The sequence below is a fragment of the Plecotus auritus genome (genome assembly GCF_963455305.1).
Source record: "Plecotus auritus genome assembly, chromosome: 2".
Lineage (NCBI taxonomy): Eukaryota > Metazoa > Chordata > Mammalia > Chiroptera > Vespertilionidae > Plecotus > Plecotus auritus.
Genome location: NC_137771.1, coordinates 228,133,524 through 228,154,586, shown reverse-complemented (window position 1 = coordinate 228,154,586; position 21,063 = coordinate 228,133,524). Strand labels below are relative to the sequence as shown.

At 52.0% G+C, this 21,063-nt stretch overlaps 1 protein-coding gene across 4 annotated transcripts; it reads right to left on the bottom strand.

Annotated features, from left to right (window-relative positions):
* Positions 1-638: 638 nt before the first annotated feature.
* TMEM50B (transmembrane protein 50B) lies at positions 639-19,828 on the bottom strand. 4 transcript variants are annotated; one of them, XR_013959945.1, is made up of 9 exons: positions 19,697-19,805; positions 17,995-18,044; positions 11,876-12,015; positions 9,927-10,039; positions 7,782-7,849; positions 5,013-5,105; positions 2,675-2,732; positions 876-1,965; positions 639-808 (listed from the first exon to the last, which is right to left on the bottom strand). XR_013959945.1 is itself a non-coding variant. In XM_080656370.1 (8 exons), the coding sequence occupies exons 3-8, from the start codon at positions 11,972-11,974 to the stop codon at positions 1,920-1,922; spliced, it is 477 nt and encodes a 158-aa protein (XP_080512496.1). In that variant the 5' UTR covers positions 11,975-12,015; positions 17,995-18,044; positions 19,697-19,828; the 3' UTR covers positions 639-1,919. The 4 variants fall into 4 exon arrangements, 2 of the variants coding, with proteins under 2 accessions (XP_080512496.1, XP_080512497.1); XR_013959944.1 differs by lacking the exon at positions 17,995-18,044 and having other exon boundaries at positions 19,697-19,828; XM_080656370.1 differs by having other exon boundaries at positions 639-1,965; positions 19,697-19,828.
* Between the last annotated feature and the right edge of the window lie 1,235 nt (positions 19,829-21,063).

Genomic DNA, 21,063 nt, shown 5'->3' with positions numbered 1-21,063 from the left:
GGCGCTCTCCCTTCCTGCCACTCGCTGCTGATCCTCAAACAAGTGCGGGAGGCCCGCCTGTGCTTTTGGGGTACCCCATACTCCCAGGGCAGTCCACGCGCATCTTACGTCAGGGCTACCACTCCCCGCACGGTAGGTGGACAGCCCGGGACTTCCTGCGGGTGCCTCTCGCGGGCTGTCGGGTCTCCTGGCGGCCTCGCCAACGGCGGGCACGCAGACTGGGGAAAGCCGAGATGGCACCAACTCGTGAGCAGAGAGCAGAGCGAGACCCAGGGAGAGGAGCGCTCCAGCCTGGTCACTGGGGGAAGCTACGTGCGGGCCACGCTGGGCAGCAGGACCAGCGGAGCCCGGAGCCTGGCAGGTGCCCACGAATTAGAGTGTGCACAGGGGCGGGGTCACGGACCCAGAAGATGAGTGCCGCCAGGCTCGGGGGTCACTGCAGCTCGGCCATGCAGGAGGAGGTGCTGACCAGGGCAGGGTCCACATGGGTTAGCCTGCGGGTCAGCTGCAGGCCGCCCCTGCTGGGCTGGGCAGGGGCAGGTGGGGAACAGCCTCTCCCCAGCCCCCTTCTTTCATAAAGAGAAACTGCTTCTCTGACGGGGTCCCCTCAAATAATCGAATAATAAACAGCAAACCAATTTGTATGGCTTGTTTTCTCCAAGGTTTAATAATACCAGGATGTGTGAGGAGCGATTATTATAACAGGTGACAAGAGCATGGGAACACGTCATTAGCCTGACAACGTGTTGAAGCAAGACAAACGCAGACACTGAGAAAGCAACCACCAGCACAGGCCGCAGGGCGCCGGCTCAGCGTCAGCACCCGCTCCACGTGCACGCGGTCCTGGGGAGAGGGGCGCCCGCGGCCCGCAGGGCTGCAGACGGCTCACCGGCAGCGTCGTCCTCTGTGAAAGGCTCTGTGACATCCCCCGGAGGCAAACGTGCGACACGGACCTGAGGGCCAGGAAGCCGCAGCAGCGGTAAGGGCCCGGGACCCCTGGCTCTGGCAGGACCACCGGGGCGGTGTTTCCAGCTCCACGCGGCTGTCTGGGGGGGCCATGGCGCTTCAGGACAGGCACCTGCAGGAAGCGCCCCGGAGCTGGAGCCCAGAGCTGCAGGGAAACTACCGGATGACACGCCTCACTTCTCACCAGGTCACCAGGTCGCCTCACTTCACACCTCACTTCGCGAAGCGTTGTCAGAATTCCCCTGGGGAAGGAGGACTTGATCCACGCTTGGCCACACTTTTGAGCGCAGCTGGCTCAGCCTTGCTGGCTGCCGACCCTCGCGGTGTCAGACGCCTGCTGCTGAGCCGCCCGCCGCCCTCCAGTCTTCACGGAAACCACACGGAAGTGGGCTCAGCGCATCGGGGTCCCCCTCCTCAATGAGTCACAGTCAAGGAGTCGTTTCCAAAATAGGCTTTCAAACCAGTCCTTCAGGCATTTAAAAATTCTTCATAGAAAAATCCACTTCTTTAATACACAAGAACAAACGTTTCCTTTAAAAAATCTCATTTTTAAGACAAAATAAATTACAATTTGCTGAAACACCCTTTGAATGGCTCAGCGCTTATTTCAGATGCATGGCGTTGTATTTTCTTGTACATCTTGGGGTCTCTGAAGCAAAGCAGTTAACTCTAAATCATACGATGATACCCCTGCCTCGGGAACAGACCCAGCCTCACAGGAATAAAAGGCTGATACCACCTATCTGTACAGTCTTATATACATATCAACAATCTGGCATTAAAAAACAGAAAACTCATAGAACTATTTCAAAACTCAGAGCATAAAGGTGTAAAGCAACACAACGTTTAATGTACAACCTACTCTGTTTGACCATGTGAAAACCACACTAAAAGGTAATAAAAACGTATCTTCAAATAGAACATGGCAGAGGGAGGAGGTTTCCGAAGTGACCTCAGGTCCACAGCTCCTCGGTTCTTCCGAATTTGTAGACGAGAGTGCTGGGGACACGGAAGCAGGTCATGAGGAAAAGCCTGCCGGCAGCAGGAGCGGCCAGCTCCCCCCCTGGTTCTGGGCACCACAGGCGCAGCACGCACTCGCTTCTTTCACATAAAGGCACCGCCTACGTTTCTGCTTGTTTGTTTTCTAAGAAAACTGGGGTCAGTGTCAGCTCTGCACCCCCGGCTGGGCGTCCCTCCCTCAGCTCTGCACCCCCGGCTGCGCGTCCCTCCGTCAGCTCTGCACCCCCGGCTGCGCGTCCCTCCATCAGCTCTGCACCCCCCCACCCCACCCCCGGCTGGGCGTCCCTCCGTCAGCTCTGCACCCCCGGCTGGCGTCCCTCCGTCAGCTCTGCACCCCCGGCTGGCGTCCCTCCGTCAGCTCTGCACCCCGGCTGGCGTCCCTCCGTCAGCTCGGGGCCTGGTTTCTGGGTCTATTAAACGCGAGCACCCTGCTCTCTCTGTTGAAGGTACCTAAAAGGGAGTAAAGGGCCCAGTAGAAAGCCACCAGCGCGGCCCCGGCCCACGGCGGCCCCGGCCCCACGGCCTGTGCATGCTCTGCCATCGCAGACGGCTGCCCTTCTGAGACGCTCTGTGCATGGGCCTGGCCTAAGGGTTTGTGTGCGTGAGTCCCGCCGTCCACGCTGCCCTTCAAGGACAGATGGCATTTCCGCACATGTTCTACGTGTGGCTGAGAAGCCAGGCAGCTTACCTTAGAAATATAAGAGCGTTCTGGAAGAACACCGCCAGCCCTGGGTAAACATCGGTATCTGCGGAGGACAGCACACGGTTACACAGGCAACGGCGTGACTGCGCGCCACCACTCACAGGCTCGGTGCCTCACACAACCTGCGGCCACTCCTTACTCTAAGACGGCGATCACAAACTGCAGTCAGAAAAGGCTCATCTCATGCGCCAAACCAAAGGCCTGCTCTCACTCCGGACGTCCTACTACATCACCGGTACAGACACACCGAGAAAGACACGAATGGAATTCCTGGTGGCGCAGGTCTGACCCTTCCTTCCCTCTCGATTCTGGAGTCTGTGTGCAGTGCGGCAGGGAGGAAGGGCTGTTGTGATCCCCCACCACGTCCTCCCACCGGCTCTCCCGGAGCAAAGGCACTGTCTCCACACGAGGAGAAGGGAAGTTGGGACCTGCTCCCATCGCTGTGCACAGCTAAGGTCCGTGGGCTACGGTGCTGACGAGAAACACCGCCGGGTGAAGGCACGTCCACTTGGACCTCTGGCATCAGCAAGCACTGCAGCGGCGGGCTGAGCGGCCAGGGCTGAGCGGCCAGGGCTGAGCCACACCCTGCATCGAATCCCAGCTCTACCACCAACAGATGGCTCACCCCCTCAAGCCTGGGTTTCCCTCTGGAAATGGGCATGGGGGTGCGCGCAGCCTGTGTGGGGGAGGGGGCCACGCAGTGCGAAGCGCAGGACTGGCCCCTCGGGGCTGCAGCATGCTGCTGCGGTGACAGGGAGTGACAGGGAGGCAGCCTGCAGTGACAGACTAGGAACGTGTGTCGGAAAGAAAGGCTCCGAGGTGCAAGCGTATTCCGTTAACGAAGAAAGGAAAGCAAAGCAAAGTGCACTTAATGAGCAACGCGAGAACATGGGGACCAGGCCCGGAGCCGGGGGCTGCTCGGCAAGTGCCAGATCTTCAACGATTAAGACGCAACCAGCCCTAACCGGTGTGGCTCAGTGGATAGAGCGTCAGCCTGCAGACTGAAAGGTCCCAGGTTCGATTCCGGTCAAGGGCATGTACCTTGGTTGCGGGCACATCCCCAGTAGGAGGTGTGCAGGAGGCAGCTGATCGATGTTTCTAACTCTCTCTCCCTCTCCCTTCCTCTCTGTAAAAAATCAATAATTAAAAAAAAAAAAAAAGACGCAACTAGTGAGTGCACAGCCCACACTGGCTGCGGACCTTCCTACAAGCCTGTTTCCTAACAGAAACCGGGATGTTCACGTGTTGCTTCAAGTAGCCACGCAGGCTCTCCACGGAAGCCGGGCCTAGCCGCCCGCAAGTCAGGGGTCAGAGAGCTGACAGGGGTCAGAGAGCTGAGAGCTTCCCTCAGGACCCACTTACACCAGCAGGCAAAGCTGCCCCGGAGCAGGGTGCCGGAAGCCAATTCCAGCACATCAGCAGGGCTGAATCATCTGGGACGGTTAAACGGCACTTCCCCCAAACCTGAATAGGATTGCTAACTGCCAGACAGCTCAGGGCATTTTATTGCCTCCTGTTGGCCAAACACCTGAACAGCTGTAGGCTATTCCCCAAACTGACAATGCTTCTGTACCCTTTGAAACTTTACCCTTTGGAGTGTATGTCTCCACCTTGCCTTAGGACAAATTGTGTTAATAAAAGCAAGGGTCCTAGACAAGGAGGTAGTCTTCAGTTCCTTTAACTGAAGATCCTCTGACCTCCAATGCCTTTCAAATTTATCTTTCGTCTTTGGACTCCTTCTTAATCTACGCATCAGCCCCTTCCTCCAGAATGCTGCACCCTTCGTAAAGCTGGGACAAGAACCCCGGCAGCAAGGGAGTGCTGCCGGGCCGGGAGGGTGGCGGCAGGGACCGCTGGGGGGTCGTGGCTTTGGGGGCGACAAGTCCTGCAGTGGACCTAGTGGCGGGCACAGCTCTGTATTTACACACTGAACTGTACGCTGGATGGTGAATCACATGACGTGAAACTACATCTCATAAAGCTGTTTTGAGATGCACTTTCCTCCCCGTGAGCGCACACGGCACTGGCCCATCAGCATTCTGAATGAACTACATGACACACCTTGGACACATTCGGGAGCAGTGGTATTTCAGCACAGTCCCCGCTGTCCCCTCACGCTGCCCGCCTCTGTGCCACGGTATCGCCGGCGGCACGTGTCCTGGCCAGGCCACCCACTGCACTCCACACCCCTGCTGCTACACCTGCAGTCTCCCAGCTGCAAGCGACTGAGCAAGGAAACTAAGCTCACTCCGGGGGAGAAGACTCGGCCGAGCACCACGGACACCTCGGCTGTCTCCTGAGGACACAGGGAATGCTTACTTACTCTGGGTAACATAGGCACCAAAAAGAATCCACATGGAAGCGATGAGGGACCCGAACATCAACATGAAGCCGATGAAGAGCCAGACGCGAGCACCTGCGTGAAGAACAGCCGTGTGAGTTCCCCTCCCCGCACTCCGTCTTAGGGAAACGACACCAGACACGCTGCTGACCTCACACACGCTCTGCAGGTCACACACGTCACATGCTTACATGCACCTGCTCGAACAGTTAACTGAAGGAAGATTTTTAAAAACTCCAAGGGAACGTAACCTTTCTCCTGGCTAGAAAAACTAACGGCTGAATGAACTAACCCAGGCAAGCTTTGTAATTATTTCACTAAGTTGATTAATTAAACCAGGCGTCCTCAAACGACAGCCCCCGGGCCACATGCGGCCCGCCGAGGACATGGATCTGGCCCGCCGGGTGCCGCTGCCTGTCCTGCTTAGCAGCTGACGCGTCCCGGGCCCGCAGTGCGCATAGGAATTTGTTCATAGTTTGTTTTTAAACTATAGTCCGGCCCTCCCACGGTCTGAGGGACAGTGACCCGGCCCCCCGTTTAAAAAGTTTGAGGACCCCGGAATTAAACCCTAACTGAAAATTTACCCTGTTGTATACTAGTACGTTGCCAAAGTACTTGCTCGGTTAGAAGTAGCAAAGGCATTTCGGCTAGCCATTGCCACGAAGGAATGAGGCTGTGAGGGCGGGCGGGCCGATGTTGAAACCCTGCCGTTACTCCGTGTGCTGCAACCATGAGCAAGCCTACCAAGCCCTCAGCCCTCACTCCTTAAGCCCTCCACCGGGTGCAGCGCAGAAACACGCGGAGACCGCACGGCACGCTTCACTGTGCAGGGAATGGTCATGGGGTACCACACAACGACTCAGAGAGGGTCCAAGTACGGACCTGGATCCCGAGACCCAAGGCTAGCACACGTCCCACCTTCAAGCGAAAGAACTCGGAAGGTGCCGTGAAATTTTCCACAGAAAACAGCTCCTAGTCACATAACCCACAGCAATGTCTGTCAAATACATGAGAGCAGCCAGGAGGGGGGGAGGGGTAACCACAAAGTGGGGAGGGAACTTCCTGGAGTGATGGCAAAGTTCTACATCATGATGGCGGCCAAGTCCCACAACTGTAGGCATTTGTCAAAACTCACTGAACTGTACACTTCAAACTGGTGAGTTTTATTTTCTACAAATTATACTCAATCAAGCTGACAAGATCCTGTATAACAAAAGCCTAACATGCTAAGTATCCATCCGTTCACCCAGTCACTATGATGCACACTGACCACCAGGGGGCAGACGCTCCGACCAGTAGGTTGGCTTGCTGCTGGTGACCAGCCCATCAGGACTGGGCGAGATGAACTGGACACGGCCTAGAGCGCTCCCACAGTCCCTTCCTGGCCCCTTGTGCACCGGTAGGGTCCCTTGGCCTGGCCTGTGCCCTCCAGCAATCTGGGACCCCTTGGGGGATGTCGGAGAGCTGATTTTGGCCCAATCCCCACAGGCCAGGCCGAGGGACCCCACTAGTGCATGAATCCGTGCACCAGGCCTCTAGTGTGTGTGTGTGTGTGTGTGTGTGTGTGTGTGTGCATATATATATATATATATATATATATATATATATATATCTCCACACCAGACAGAGGCCAAATGCTCGACTAGAAACAGCAGTGTGGTGGCTAACAGCTGGGCTTAGAGCCAGGTGGTGAGAGTTCAAATCCGGGCTCCCCCACTCACTTGCTTGTGAATTTGGACAAGCTATTTAAGCAGCCTGTGCCCTAGTCCCTTCATCTAAAAGTGGGGACAAGCCCTAACCGGTGTGGCTCGGTGGATAGAGCATCGGCCTGCAAACTGAAGGGTCCCAGGTTCGATTCCGGTCAAGGGCATGTACCTTGGTTGCAGGCACATCCCCAATAGGGGGTGTGCAGGAGGCAGCTGATCGATGTTTCTCTCTCATCGATGTTTCTAACTCTCTATTCCTCTCCCTTCCTCTCTGTAAAAAATTAATAAAATAGACTTTAATTAAAAAAAAAATGTGGGAACAAGAGCACTTACCTCACGGGAACACCGGGACGATTAAATGAGGTCATACGCGTAGCACTCAGGACAGTCTCGGGTACACACTAGGTGTTCTCTAAGTAGTCCCTAATATTGTTAAGCATCTTTCTAACCTCCCACTCCAAATTTCCAGCCATAGCGGCACGGACCCCTGCCTCGTCCTTAGAGGTGGAAATAGTTTCTAGCCCCGCCCTCTGCATACAGCATGGAGATCCCCCTGAAAACAGACCCCGTGGCGCTAGCCGATGTGTTACAACCTGAGCCAACGAAAAGACTACTGGGTGACAATTCAAAAGAATTCCAACTCCAGAAAAATGCTTTATAGGCAGACAGACAGCACGCTCTTGAGGCAATGCTGCCGCAGGGCGTGGTGGTCACGGGAAATCAGACAGAAGGTAAAACACGAGCCCTGGCCTCATCTGACTGCCACTCTGCCTGGCCGGCGTCTCGGGCAGCAGCACTGGCCGGCGCTGGAAGAACAGGCCATCACCAGCCGAGGAAGAGTGACCCCCGTCCACCACCCGCGGGCTTTGCACAGTAACGTTTATCTCCATCCATGCGCCGTCACGTGACACACAGTGACTCTGGCGGTGACCCCCACTTTCCTAAGGACTTGGGCGTTAACCTTCACACGCTCCCCAGGCCGCGGCCGGCCCCCAGGCGCACCAGAGGCTTCGCTCTGTCTCTGGGAAGGCCCTCTCGCCTTTACCTGTTCTTCCCAAACAGCCGCTCTCGTAGCTGTCACCTCTCACCTGGGCATTGGACACCGCGTTTATCCTGAAACCAGACAAAATCCCGTAATGAGCTTTCTCGGTCCTTAAGCACTCACAGGTGCTTACATACCATCAGAAGGGAAACACTCCTGCCAAAACCGGTTTGGCTCAGTGGATAGAGCGTCGGCCTGTGGACTGAAAGGTCCCAGGTTCGATTCCGGTCAAGGGCACGTAACTTGGCTGCGGGCACATCCCCAGTAGGGGGTGTGCAAGAGGCAGCTGATCGATGTTTCTCTCTCATCGATGTTTCTAACTCTCTATCCCTCTTCCTTCCTCTCTGTAAAAAATCAATAAAATATATTTAAAAAAAAAAAAAAAAAAAAAAGGAAAACACTCCTAAGTCAAGTCAGTATCTGAATAACTGAACGTACCTTTCACCTTAGTACCCTGTGCACACAAAGGTTCTACTAGTCTTATCTTCCTACGGTGCACCCCAAAACACCCCCAACTGGCAGAGATTACTGTGACTGGTCCCCAGAGATGATGAGACCATTTTTTTAATCCTCTGCCTGGCTTACATTTACGCTGATGACTCAGGGTGCGCCACCCCATTTAAGGTTCTTGTTATAATGAAGGGTTTCAAGGTTTCAGTGGTGACTGGGGGAGGGGAGTGGAGGGGAGCTTGGGGGATAAATGGAAATTAAAATAAAATAAAGCGAAAATATTTTAGCCCTAGCCTGTTTAGCTCAGTGGATAGAGCGTCGGCCTGGGGACTGAAGGGTTCCGGGTTTGATTCTGGTCAAGGGCACATGCCTAGGGTTGCTGGCTCGACCCCCAGGAGGGGGTGTGCAGGAGGCAGCCGATCCATGATTCTCTCATTGATGTTTCTCTCTCCCCACCTCTCCCTTCCTCTCTGAAAGCAATAAAAATAAGAAAAAAAAGAGAGAAATATTTTTAAAAGAGTTTCAAGGTTTCTTGGTGTTGAGTGACGCCCAGGCCGCTCTCTTCCACTTCCGCTAGAGCCGGTGCTTCTGCAGCAGGAACAGCCTTTCCTCGGCACTCTGAGCGAGCTGGAGCAATGCTCCCACAATTACACTTCAACACTTCCTGACAGTCCAAGGAAACTCTGTAACCTTAATGTTCAGCATTTTTAATTATTAAATGACATCCATGGAAAGCTTTCAAATGCTTTTATGCAGTGAGATAATGGATGAACCTGGAAATGATTTAATAAAAAAGAAAAGCCATTTCTTTCTCATTTGAGACCAACCCTGCCCCACCCCACCCCCAATAATGGCAAGCACAGTCAGGTAACCCATTTTAAAAAATAACCCTCCAAGGTGAAAGCTGAGTGCATGACAATACTTAAGGATGATTCACTAAAAATCTAGAGCTGTAACATATTTCATTAACTCTAAGATGCCTTGATTTTTAAAATTCACCATTACTTTTTAAACTGCCAAGAAAGAAAAAATGTTCAACTGTAATTATAAGACACCACTGACTATAAAAAGCACCCTGAGCCCTGGCTGGTGTGGCTCAGTGGTAGAGCACTGGCCCACACACCAAAGGGTCGAGGGTTCAGTTCCCGGTCAAGGGCATTTACCTAGGTTGCAGGTTCGTTCCCTAGCCCTGGCTGGGGCGTGTGTGGGAGGCAACTAATCAATGTCTCTCTCTCTCTCTTTCTCTCCCCCCCCACTCCGCCTAAAAAAAAATCAATGGAAAAAATGTCCTCGGGTGAGGATTAACAATAACCAAAAAAAGCACCCTGATATTGAGGTATTAAAATATAAAAATAATCTTGGTACTGATAGAGTAATCAGTTTAACAAATATAAGGAGAAGAGTCACATGACAACCTTTACAGATGCTAAAATGACATGTGACCAAATCAGCACTCATTTTCATTTTAACATGGGGAGGCACTTATTTATTTAGCAGTTAAAGGAGAATCCATCGGGGAGCGTTTGAGATCTTGCTCCCCAGCGTCTGTCACCAGGTTGACTTATATAAACTCTTACATAAATTCTCAAAACATAGAATCCATCAATTGCACTAGAGGCATTTCAGAGAGCAGACAGCTAAGCCTTAGGCAAACATCTTCCCAGGAAGACAGCCCTGAGCTGAGCGGGCCCTCCTTACATGAAGAAGGCCAGTGTGGAGAACACCCCGCAGGTGTGGAAGGCGGGGTTCAGCTGCTCCGGCTTCGCGTACACCACGGCCGCGTCGATCATCACCCACCAGCCTGCGGAGAACTGGAGACAGAGCCCAGTCACCGGGGAGCACTAGTGATGCCCCTGCCCCCCTCCCCTGCGCCCCGTAACAATGGCACCGGAAGTCTTTGCTTCAAGTTTGGGATGTTGAAAATAAAAAACAAGAACCCTGGTTTACTTCTTCCTGTGAGTGAGCCGCCGATGAAATCGGTGTAAGGTCCTCAATCCTGCCCTCAGCGCAAGATGAAAAAGCCACCATCCGGCAGGAGTTGTCTAACCCGCCCCCACTGTCATTCCGCGCCACCAAAGCTCTGACGAACCCCCAACGCGCTTCCTGATGGCGACGTTTCACCCTCTGGACCGCCCCGCTTAACATGCCCCACGTCTGCGGCCACCAGTGAGCGGTCAGCTGTCCGTCTCCAAAATGACTCACCCACCACAGCACTAGCTCAGCAATCCGACTAAATCCCGTTCAACTGACTGAACGTAAGTTTGTCAAAAGCAATGCTTCTATGTAAACTAGGCTGAGTGGACTTATTAGACACGGTGCTAATGAATTTCATAGACAAATTAAGTGCGGACGAGATGACCATGAAAAGCAAGAAAGACTTAGAAACACCCGACAGAATTCTGCGTGCAGACTGCTTCACAACTACCTTCGTTCCTGTGGTGATTCTGTTCCTATTGGACTTCAGGCATAGAACTATATACTCCACGAGATGAATTTTTTTTTTTATATTGTATTGATTTTTTACAGAGAGGAAGGGAGAGGGATAGAGAGTCAGAAACATCGATGAGAGAGAAACATCGATCAGCTGCCTCCTGCACACCCCCCACTGGGGATGTGCCCGCAACCAAGGCACATGCCCCTGACCGGAATCGAACCTGGGACCCTTCAGTCCCCAGGCCGACGCTCTATCCACTGAGCCAAACCAGTCAGGGCGAGATGAATTTTTAAACGTAATAGAAACTGACATTTGTTTTAAAAAAATGCGGGTGGGGCAAGGAGTGGTTGATGGAATGCTAAAGAAAAACTGGTCACGCCGAAACCGGTTTGGCTCAGTGGATAGAGCGTCGGCCTGTGGACTGAGGGGTCCCGGGTTCGATTCCGGTCAAGGGCATGTACCTTGGTTGCGGGCACATCCCCAGTGGGAGGTGTGCGGGAGGCAGCTGATCGATGTTTCTCTCTCATCGATGTTTCTAGCTCTCTATCCCTCTCCCTTCCTCTCTGTAAAATATCAATAAAATATATTTTAAAAAAAAAAAAAGAAAGAAAAGAAAAACTGGTCACGGTTTGATTTTTTTTTTTTTTTTTTGAGGCTGGATGATAAGTAAATGAGTAAGATGGGAGAGGGGCTCTTTATACCAGTCTCTCTGTTTTTGTTTATACGCTTGACATTTTCAGCAACAGAAAGCTGGAAGTGTTGGGAAGAAACGGAAGTTAAGCAGATCAGCGCTGCAGCTGGGAAGGGCCTGGGGCTCCCGGGGGCCCTGCAGCTCCAGCTCCACGAGCTGAGGCCTTCACTGCGGTCCACACAGCCGCACTCCAACGCCTCACGACAGTGACCTTGGCTGCAGCCAATTCCGAGCCTCTGAGGACCCTAAAGGACTTACACAGCAGCTTGAAAATGCCACTGCCTGCAATAACTGTATCATCAACGAAACGGAAGAGATGACTTTACGTTTAGAAAATTTACAGGTCAAATGAACCCAGGACTTACCACACTGTGTTCAGTAACAGCAGCCAGAACTGATCATTATTCACACAAACCGCAGTGAAACCAACAGCTCTGAATGGGTAGTCCCAGCTCAAAGGATTCAGCATTAGCGTTCGGGGCGGAAAGTGAGGCCTCATGTGGCCAGTGGGCTTCCACTTACCAGTACACCTGCTACCACGGAGGCCACGGCATTCCTCCGCTCGCTCCAGTCAACGCACTCACACTCTGGCCAGCGGAAGTTATCCAGGAAGCCTGCCATTGTCACCCCGGAGGCCCGGACTTGTCATTAAGCACTGTACCCTACAAATGAAAAGACAAAAACCACGAAGGAAATTTCAGCTGGGACGATGCTCAGCCACCAGCCAGGCCAAGAAAGCCCAGATTTTAGAACTGAACTACGGGTCACTAGTCTGACCCACAAACCTTCTGCTACGTTAGGTATTGTCTCTGAAAGAAAATCTGAGTCCTTCTCAGAGGGCTTTTTTTTTTTTTTTGGTTAATCCTCTCCCGAGGATATTTTTTTTTCTTTTTTAAAACACATTTTTATTGATTTCAGAGAGGAAGGGAGAGGGAGAAGGAGTTATAAACATCAATGATGAGAGAGAATCATTGGTTGGCCCCAGGACCCTTAGTCCTCAGGCTGACTGAGCCAAACTGGCTAGGGCCTGAGGATATTTTCCCATTGATTTTAGAGAGAGTGGAAGAGAGAGGGAAAGACAGAGAGAAACACATGGATTGGCTGCCTCCAGCACAAGCCCCGCCCAGGGCCTGGGCTGGGGAGGAGCCTGCAACCAAGGTACGTGCCCTTGACCAGAATTAAACCTGGACCCTTTGGTCTGCAGGCCGACGCTCTATCCTCTGCACCAAATCAGCTAGGGCTAATACATTTTTAAAAAACATATTCAGACAGGCAAAGCCTCCAAAAATGTTCCTCTTCTTGTCAAGAGGGGCTGGAGTTTGAGCGCCAGCAGATCAATAAAGAGGACAGGAAAGGCGTGTCTCGGGAGAGCTAAGCAGAGCAGCTGTGCCCCAGAGAGGAGGGTGAGGGGCCAGGGGAAGCGTGTAACTTCAGACACACCTGCCCCAGCTGCTACCGCAGCGTTCTCACTGAAGGACCGACTGCCCGGAGCTGGCCCAGATTCCCATCTGTACGCAGCTGGGCTGGCGGGGCCCTGGTCACTGCTAATGCAGCTCCCCCTCCTTCCACCAGCTGCTTGCCTCAGCAGGGGGCCCTCGCTTCCTGCACAGAAGGGTTCGGCCTTGACCTGCCCTGAGGACAGCAGGAAGGCGGCGAGCAAGAGGCAGCAATACAGAGCAGGCCACCCCCTGGGCCACGTCTCCCCCACCAGACGGTATTTCTACTGTCCTTGCAGCGCTTGGTGCTCACGGGAGGCCCCAGATGCCCTGAGAGAGGGGAACCGTTCCCTGGGCCCCCTCGCTGCCCACCGTCAGTGGCAAGGCCCGTCCACAGGCAGGGAAGCCGAAGCCGTTCTGCTCTGCTCATTCCCTGGAACAGGGACATCGCGGTCCTTTCCGGACAGTCAGGTTTGTGCCCACAATTATGAGACAGTTTTAATCGCACATTTAGAAAGCTCTAGCGTTTTCTATGAAGCCTATTTGGATCTCATCTGCCCTCTGGGGGGAAGGAATTTTGTTATCACAGTTTAGTTAATGAAAAATCCACTGTTAATAAAGGCACAGTGTATAGTCCTGTAAGGTTGAAATTTAACTGCAGAAATTAATACAGTGCTATGATTTCATAGCCTGGTAGAAAATATTAACCCCAAAGGTCTGATTTTGTTGCTCTTCGGAACATTAACCAATTATATGTAACTTATTGAGACATTTCTTTCCCTATGTACTACATAAATACCTAATCCTTAAATCCTCTTAAAATCCGTTCTTTGTGGCACTCTCAACAACAGTGAAAAAACGGAAATGTGCTATCTACTTGTAAGAGAATTTTATTTTTAACACCACTCATTCAAAAGTACTAGGTGTACTGGTTAATAATGCGGATTTTTTTTTCGCTAGCTCGAGTTACATATATGTTTATATATATGGGATTTGATATGTATGCTATTTTGTTATACTGACAACAAGCTTCAAAACTTCATGTCAAATTTGCTGAAGGTGTTAACATCATAGATATTTTTATGCTTAAAAATGTCGAATTTCGTGCCAAGAAAAGAGCATTTGCGGGAAGTTATAATTCATTACTTTATTTTGAAGAAAAAGTTATTGAATACTTCGGGAAGCTTATGATGAACATGCTCCATCTCAAGATACTTGTGAACGCTGGTTTAAACACTTTAAAAGTGATGATTTCCATGTGAAAGACAAAAAAAGTCCAGGTCAACCGAAAAAGTTTGAAGACCAACAATGACAAGCATTATTGGATGAAGAGGCGTATCAAACTCAAAAACAACTTGCAGAAAGGTTAAAGGTTGCTCAGCAAACAAATTCCGATCATTTACAAGCAATGGGAAAGATTTTAAAGGAAGGAAAATGGGTGCCACATCAACTGAACGAAAGACAAATGGAAAACTGAAAAGTCATCAGTAAAATGTTGCTTCCACAGCACGAAGGAAAGTATTTTTTGCATCAAACTGTGACTGGCGATGGAAAGTGGATTTATTTTGAGAATCCCAAATGCATGTCTGGCCTGTCTTGCTCAGTCCAGATTGGTGGGACCCTAGCAGCAAGCTAACCTACCAGTCAGAGCGTCTGCCCCCTGGTGGTCAGTGCCTGATAGCGAGCAGTTGAGCAGCCTTAGCATGTCATTAGCATATTACACCTTGATTGAATGGCAGATCAGATGACCAGACACTTAGCATATTAGGCTTTTATTATATAGGATGTGTATATACAGGGCGTCCCCAAAAAATGTAAACACACTTTGAATAATTATAAAGGCAGTGTTTATTAAAATACATTTCATTTTCCTTTTAAATGTTTTTGTTGATTTTTTATTTTATTTTTTTAATATATATATATATATATTTATTGATTTCAGAGAGGGAGAGAGAGAAACATCAATGATGAGAGAGAATCATTGATCAACTACCTCCTACACACCCCCTATTGGGGATCAAGCCCACAACCCAGACATGTGCCCTGACCGGAATCGAGCTGTGACCTCCTGGTGGACGCTCAACCACTGAGCCATACCAGGTGGGCTGTTTTTATTATTTTTTAAAGAAAGAGGAAGGAAGAGGGGTAGAGAGATAGAAACATCAATGAGAGAGAAACATCAATCAGCTGCCTCCTGCACACCCCCTATCAGGGATCAAGCCCACAACCTAAGCATGTGCCCTGACTGGGAATCGAACCAGAAACCTCTTGGTCCATAGGTCTACACCCAACCACTGAGCCACACCAACTGGGCACATTTCATTTTCAAAATGTAATAGAATCAGCTGTTCAAGTGTGTATACAGCCCAGCCAGCTGTAGCTCAGCAGTGGAGCGTCGACCCAGAGGTCACCAGTTCAATTCCCAGTCAGGGCATATGCCCGGGTTGCAGGCTCAATCCCCAGTGGGGGGGCATGCAGGAGGCAGCCAATCAATGATTCTCTCTCATCATTGATGTTTCTATCTCCCTCTCCCTCTCTCTCTGAAATCAATAAAAATATATTAATTAATTAATTAATTAATTAATATAAAGTGTGTATACATTTTGGGGGGACATCCTGCATATATGTATATTTGTACATCCTATATGATAAAAGGCTAATATGCAAATTGTCCCCACAGGTGGGAGTTCGACCAACCGGGAGTTAGATGTGCACTGACCACCAGGGGGCGGTGAGGAACATGGCGGGTGTCAGCGATGCTGTGCTGGCAGCGGGTGGCAGTGGAGGTGCTGCCAGCCCTGATAGTCCCCAAGGAGAGCGGGGACCGCAGCGGGATGGTGGAGCAGTGAGCAGGCAGTGCCAGGCCAAGGCGGGTGCAAAGCGAAGGCCCAGCCGGCGTTGAATAAAACTTTATTTTTTTTTAATCCTCACTGAGGATATGTTTTCATTGATTTGAGAGAGAGAAACACTGATGTGAGAGAGAAACATCAATTGATTGCCCCCCATACGCACCCTGACTGGGGATCGACCTGTGACCTTTTGGAACATGGGACAACGCTCAACCAATTGAGCCACATCAGCCAGGGCATGTAAAGCTTATTTTAAAAAGCAAGAGAACCCTAGCCGGTTTGGCTCAGTGGATAGAGTGTCAGCCTACGAACTGAAAGGTCCCAGTTTCGATTCCGGTCAAGGGCACATGCCTGGGTTGTGGGCTCGATCCACAGAGGGGGACTTGCAGGAGGCAGCCAATCCATGATTCTCTCTCTATCATGAATGTTTCTCTATCATGAATGTTTCTCTCTCTCTCTCCCTCTTCCTTCCTCTCTGAAATCAATAGAAATATTTAAAACAAACAAACAAACAAATAAATCCTATCCTATATAATAAAAGAGTAATGTGCAAATTGACCCTAACGGTATAACAACCAGGAACGACCGGTCGCTATGACGCACAGTGACCACTAGGGGGCAGACGTTCAACGCAGGAGCTGCCCCCTGGTGGTCAGGCGCCCCCACAGGGGGAGCTCTGCTCAGCCACAAGCTTGGCTGACGGCTGCGAGCACAGTGACGGTGGCGGGAGCCTCTCCCGCATCCTCGGCAGCGCTAAGGCTGTCCAACTGACGGCAGGCCCGCTCCCCGACAGGCCTAAGCCGGCAGTCGGACATCCTCCGAGGGCTCCCGGTCTGCCAGAGGGATGTCTGACTGTCAGCTTAGGCCAGCCTTGGGCAAACTACGGCCTGCGGGCCGGATCCGGCTGTTCTATCCGGTTCTCTTGCTCTCCCCTCCGCTCCTTTACTTTGAATTTATATTAGTTCACACAAACACTCCATCCATGCTTTTGTTCCGGCCCTCCGGTCCAGGTTAAGAACCCATTGTGGCCCTCAAGTCACAAAGTTTGCCCACCCCTGGCTTAGGCCCGCTCCCCTGGTAGGTAGACATCCCCCAAGGAGTCCTGGACTACAAGAGGGTGCAGGCTGGTCTGAGGGGGGGACCCCCCGCTACCCCGAGTGCAAGAATTTACATGCACCAGGCCTCTAGTAACTAAATAAACCTTTAAAAAAGAGAGAGGGAGAACAAGAGCCCTGGCCAAGTAGTTCAGTTGGTTAGAGCATTGTCCCTATTCTCCAAGACTGCAGGTTCAAACCCGTCAGGGCACATACAAGAGTCAACCAATGAGTGCATAAATAAGTGGAACAACAAACTGACATCTCAGTCTCCGTCTCTCCCTCCTTTCCTCTCTAAAAGCAAACAATAAAAAAATTTTTAAAGAGAACAAGAAGTCCTCTTACTGTTGGACATCCACGGGGATTACCACCAGACGTCATTAAACAAATATGTCAATTCACATTTTCTCTCCCTAAAGGCCCTCTCTATTTATTCTTGCCAAGCCAATCAGAGTCAATATAACCTGAAAGTCAAGCCACTAAGTGGCAACAAAGTTAATTAAGTTCCCCATTATTTAACCTTGTTCTCAAAATTTTCTTAATCTGACCTCTAACTATAAAAGGACACACAGCTTCTAAGAAATGCATTCAAATCAAACAGAACTAGCTCCTGCCTTTAAATTATAAAACCCGTTATAGAAAGATGGAAAAGAACATTAATTTATACTGATCTGTTTAAATTAGCTCCTTGAAACTTATCCTACAATGCCAAAAGGATTTTTACGCAGCAAGGCTTTTAATAGCTAATACCCAGAAACAACCAAAATGTCCATCAATAAGAAACTGAAAAATATATTAGAATACCTCCAAAAAAATGGGATTTTAAAAATGAGGTAGGTTCACAGAACTGATTCAAAAATGTCTTTATATTAAGCCAAGTACCCAACAGTGTTACGGTCTGATCCCCTTCTAGGGAGTGGAATTCAGGCTGTAAAGGATGCAAAGTGAAGAAATAAGGAATTCTACCTTTATACTTCATATACTTTTATGCTGTATGAATTTTTTACTTGCTATTCTTCTGTGTTGTTAAAAGAAACTTACAACCAGAATATATGGCTGCAATCAAGTAAAAAGCAGCCAATAAGGGCAAGCTGGTGGAATAAACGCTGTAGCCTGGACCCAGAAGTGAATTCGGGGAAGACCAGCCAGTGAAGGCGGCCGTAATCCGAGGGCAGAGGCTGGGGTGGGGAGGGCGTGTCTCCGGAAGAGGACCTCCTCCCCCTGCGCCCCAAACCTGCTTTTCCAGCCGCATCAACACTCACAGGAAACGCTGACGGTCACCTTAAGAAGGGAGCGCCACCAGGCTGCACACCTGAAACCAATGCAAATAATGTTGAATGTAAACTAATGGAAAAATTAAAAATTTTAAAAAGAAGGAAATCTTGCAACTCCGTTACCGGTAAGAATGTTTAACGTTTGTTCTACGTCTGGAAGCTACGCAGGTTGAAAGAAGACAAGACATGACGGAGATGGTGGGAAAGAAGCGCCCAGCCGGGGACTAGGGCCTGGGGAAGTGACTGTCGCCCTGGCTGGTGTGGCTCAGTGGATAGAGCGTCGGCCTGCGGACTAAGGGGTCCCAGGTTCAAGGGCAGGTGCCTGGATTGTGGGCGCGATCCCCAGTAGGGGGCGTGCAGGAGGCAGCCAATCCCTGATTCTCTCTCATCATTGATGTTTCAAGCTCTCTCCCCCTCTCCCTTCCTCTCTGAAATCAATAAAAATATATTTTTTAAAAAAAGAAGAAGAGGGACTGACTCAACAATAAAGATATAACTTTTTAAAAAAATCTTCAAAAAAATAAAAGGGGGGATTGAGGACAGGTAGGCGAGGCTGAAGGAGGAGGACATTCACGCCTTGAAAAAGCGTGAACGCAGGTGATACATCCATTCCAATGGGAGGCTTGCCCCCCCCACACACACAGAGGCTCCGCGTACACCCTGCCATGTGTTACACACACACAGAGGCTCGGTGTACACCCCGCCATGTGTTACACTCACACACACACACACACACACACACACACACACAGGCTCCGCGTACACCCCGCCATGTGTTACACTCACACACACACACACACACACACACACACACAGAGGCTCGGCGTACACCCCGCCATGTGTTACACTCACACACACACTCACACACACACACACACACACACACACAGAGGCTCGGCGTACACCCCGCCATGTGTTACACACACACACACACCCCGCCATGTGTTACACACACACACACACACCCCGCCATGTGTTACACACACACACACACAGGCTGGCGTACACCCCGCCATGTGTTACACACACACACACACACACACACACACACACACACACACAGAGGCTGGCGTACACCCCGCCATGTGTTACACACTCACACACACACACACACACACACACACCCCGCCATGTGTTACCTTTCAGATTAATTCACTCGGAAGCCAAGCTGTTGGCCGTCAACCACACGCCCTCCCGCCCAAGCGTGCTCCCCCGGCATCCCTGCTCCGCACCGGGGACCCTCGCCGCGCGGGCTCCCTCTCCGGGACGCCGGCCCTGCCCTTCCCTGGCGCCGCACCGACGTCGGAGAAGCGCTCCGGCACAGACTCGGGGCCCGGCACAGGCTCGGAGGGGCCCGAGGGACCACGGAGCCCCGAGCCGCCCCGCGCGGGCCTGGCCCTGTCCTCCAGCCCCGGGGACGCCGACAGGCTCGCCCCTCAAACCTCCCCAGACCCCCCGCAACCCGGTGCAGCCATCCGACGGCGCGGCAACGCGGAGGTGCGACCCGCCCGGGCCGAGCGCGGGTCAGGGCGCGTCCCGGCCACCGCCGGCCCGAGGGGACGCGGCTGGGCCGGAGGGGGCGGCGGAGGCCCCCGTCCCGCAGGCCCGCTCCGCCGGGCACCGCCGCCCTCCGCAGGCCTGGCGGCCTGGGGCGCCTCCCCGGGCGCGGAGACCCGCCGCCCGCACTCACCCGACTCCCCGACGCCCACGCCGACCCAGGGGGCGCGCCGAGGGGAGGCCTGCGCCGCGGCCCGGCCGGCGGGCTCCGCTCCACTTCAGCCCGGGGGCCGCGAGCGGAGGGCGGGCGCGAGGGGAGAGCGCCGAGGGGCGGGACGCGGCGCCGTGCGCACCGCAGCGACCAATCGGCGCACAGCAAGTGGTGGGCCGGGGGCGGGGCGAGGCCCTAGGGGGCGGGGCCATGGCGCCGCAGCGCTGCCGGACTCCGCGCAGTGCGACTGCCGGCCGCACGCACCTGGCCCCGGTGCGACCCTCCGGCGGCCGTGCCTGGGCTGCGGGCGCCGCGTCTCTGCTCGCGACCTCAAGTGCAGGTCGGCGAGGTCACCTGCCGCCCCTACACCCGACGGCGGGGGCCCTCTTGGCCTTGGCCCGCAGCCCAAAGGCACTGGCTGCGACCTGCCCCGAGCAGGGCACGGCGCCAGGAGGGTCCCCGGGAACCGAGGCTGCACAGATGCCCCCGCCGGCCCCCACTCCACTCAGACATGGAGGCCTGGGGAAGTGAAGCGACCGGTCCAAGACCACTAGCTAGTGCTGTACCCCGAGGTGGAGGTGTCCGCGCAGTACAGCTGCCCTGAGGCTCTTCCTGGCCCCCCACCCAGACTTGCGGCTTGTCAGGTCCCTTCCTCCCCTCTCCTTTATTTTATTTTTTAATATATTTTATTGATTTTTTACAGAGAGGAAGGAAGAGGGATAGATAGTCAGAAACATCGATCAGCTGCCTCTTGCACACCTCCCACCGGGGATGTGCCCGCAACCAAGTTACATGCCCTTGACCAGAATCGAACCCGGGACCCTTCAGTCCACAGGCTGACGCTCTATCCCCTGAGCCACACCGGTTTGGGCCTCCTGTCTCCTTTAAAGACACGGCATCTTGAAGTGTCCGTGTAACTCCAACAGCCTCTGAAAGCCCCTTCTGAATCTCCTCAGACTAGAAAACACCTCTCGGTTGTTGGAGGACACCTGGGGTAAATCCCAGCACTATCCGTGGGACCCTAGGAGTCTGCACCGGAGGGGTAATGAAAGAAAAGGTTTTGTATCACAAAGTGCCATGCACTGTGCTCCGTTACTGCTGTAGGTCTGAGCATACGTGTAAGAGGAACACTCCCTGCTTTGCTTATGCTTCCACTCTCTCAGTTCTCATTTCCATGGAGACTACTATTTTGTCAGTTGTCAAATACTACATTTATAGTTACATGATCTCTCATTTTTTTTTTTTTTTTTTTAGGAATAAGTCATTTATTTTAGAGTGATATTTTATTACCCACATCTTTATTTTTTTTTATTTTTATTTTTTTTCAGATTCATTTATTTATTTTATTT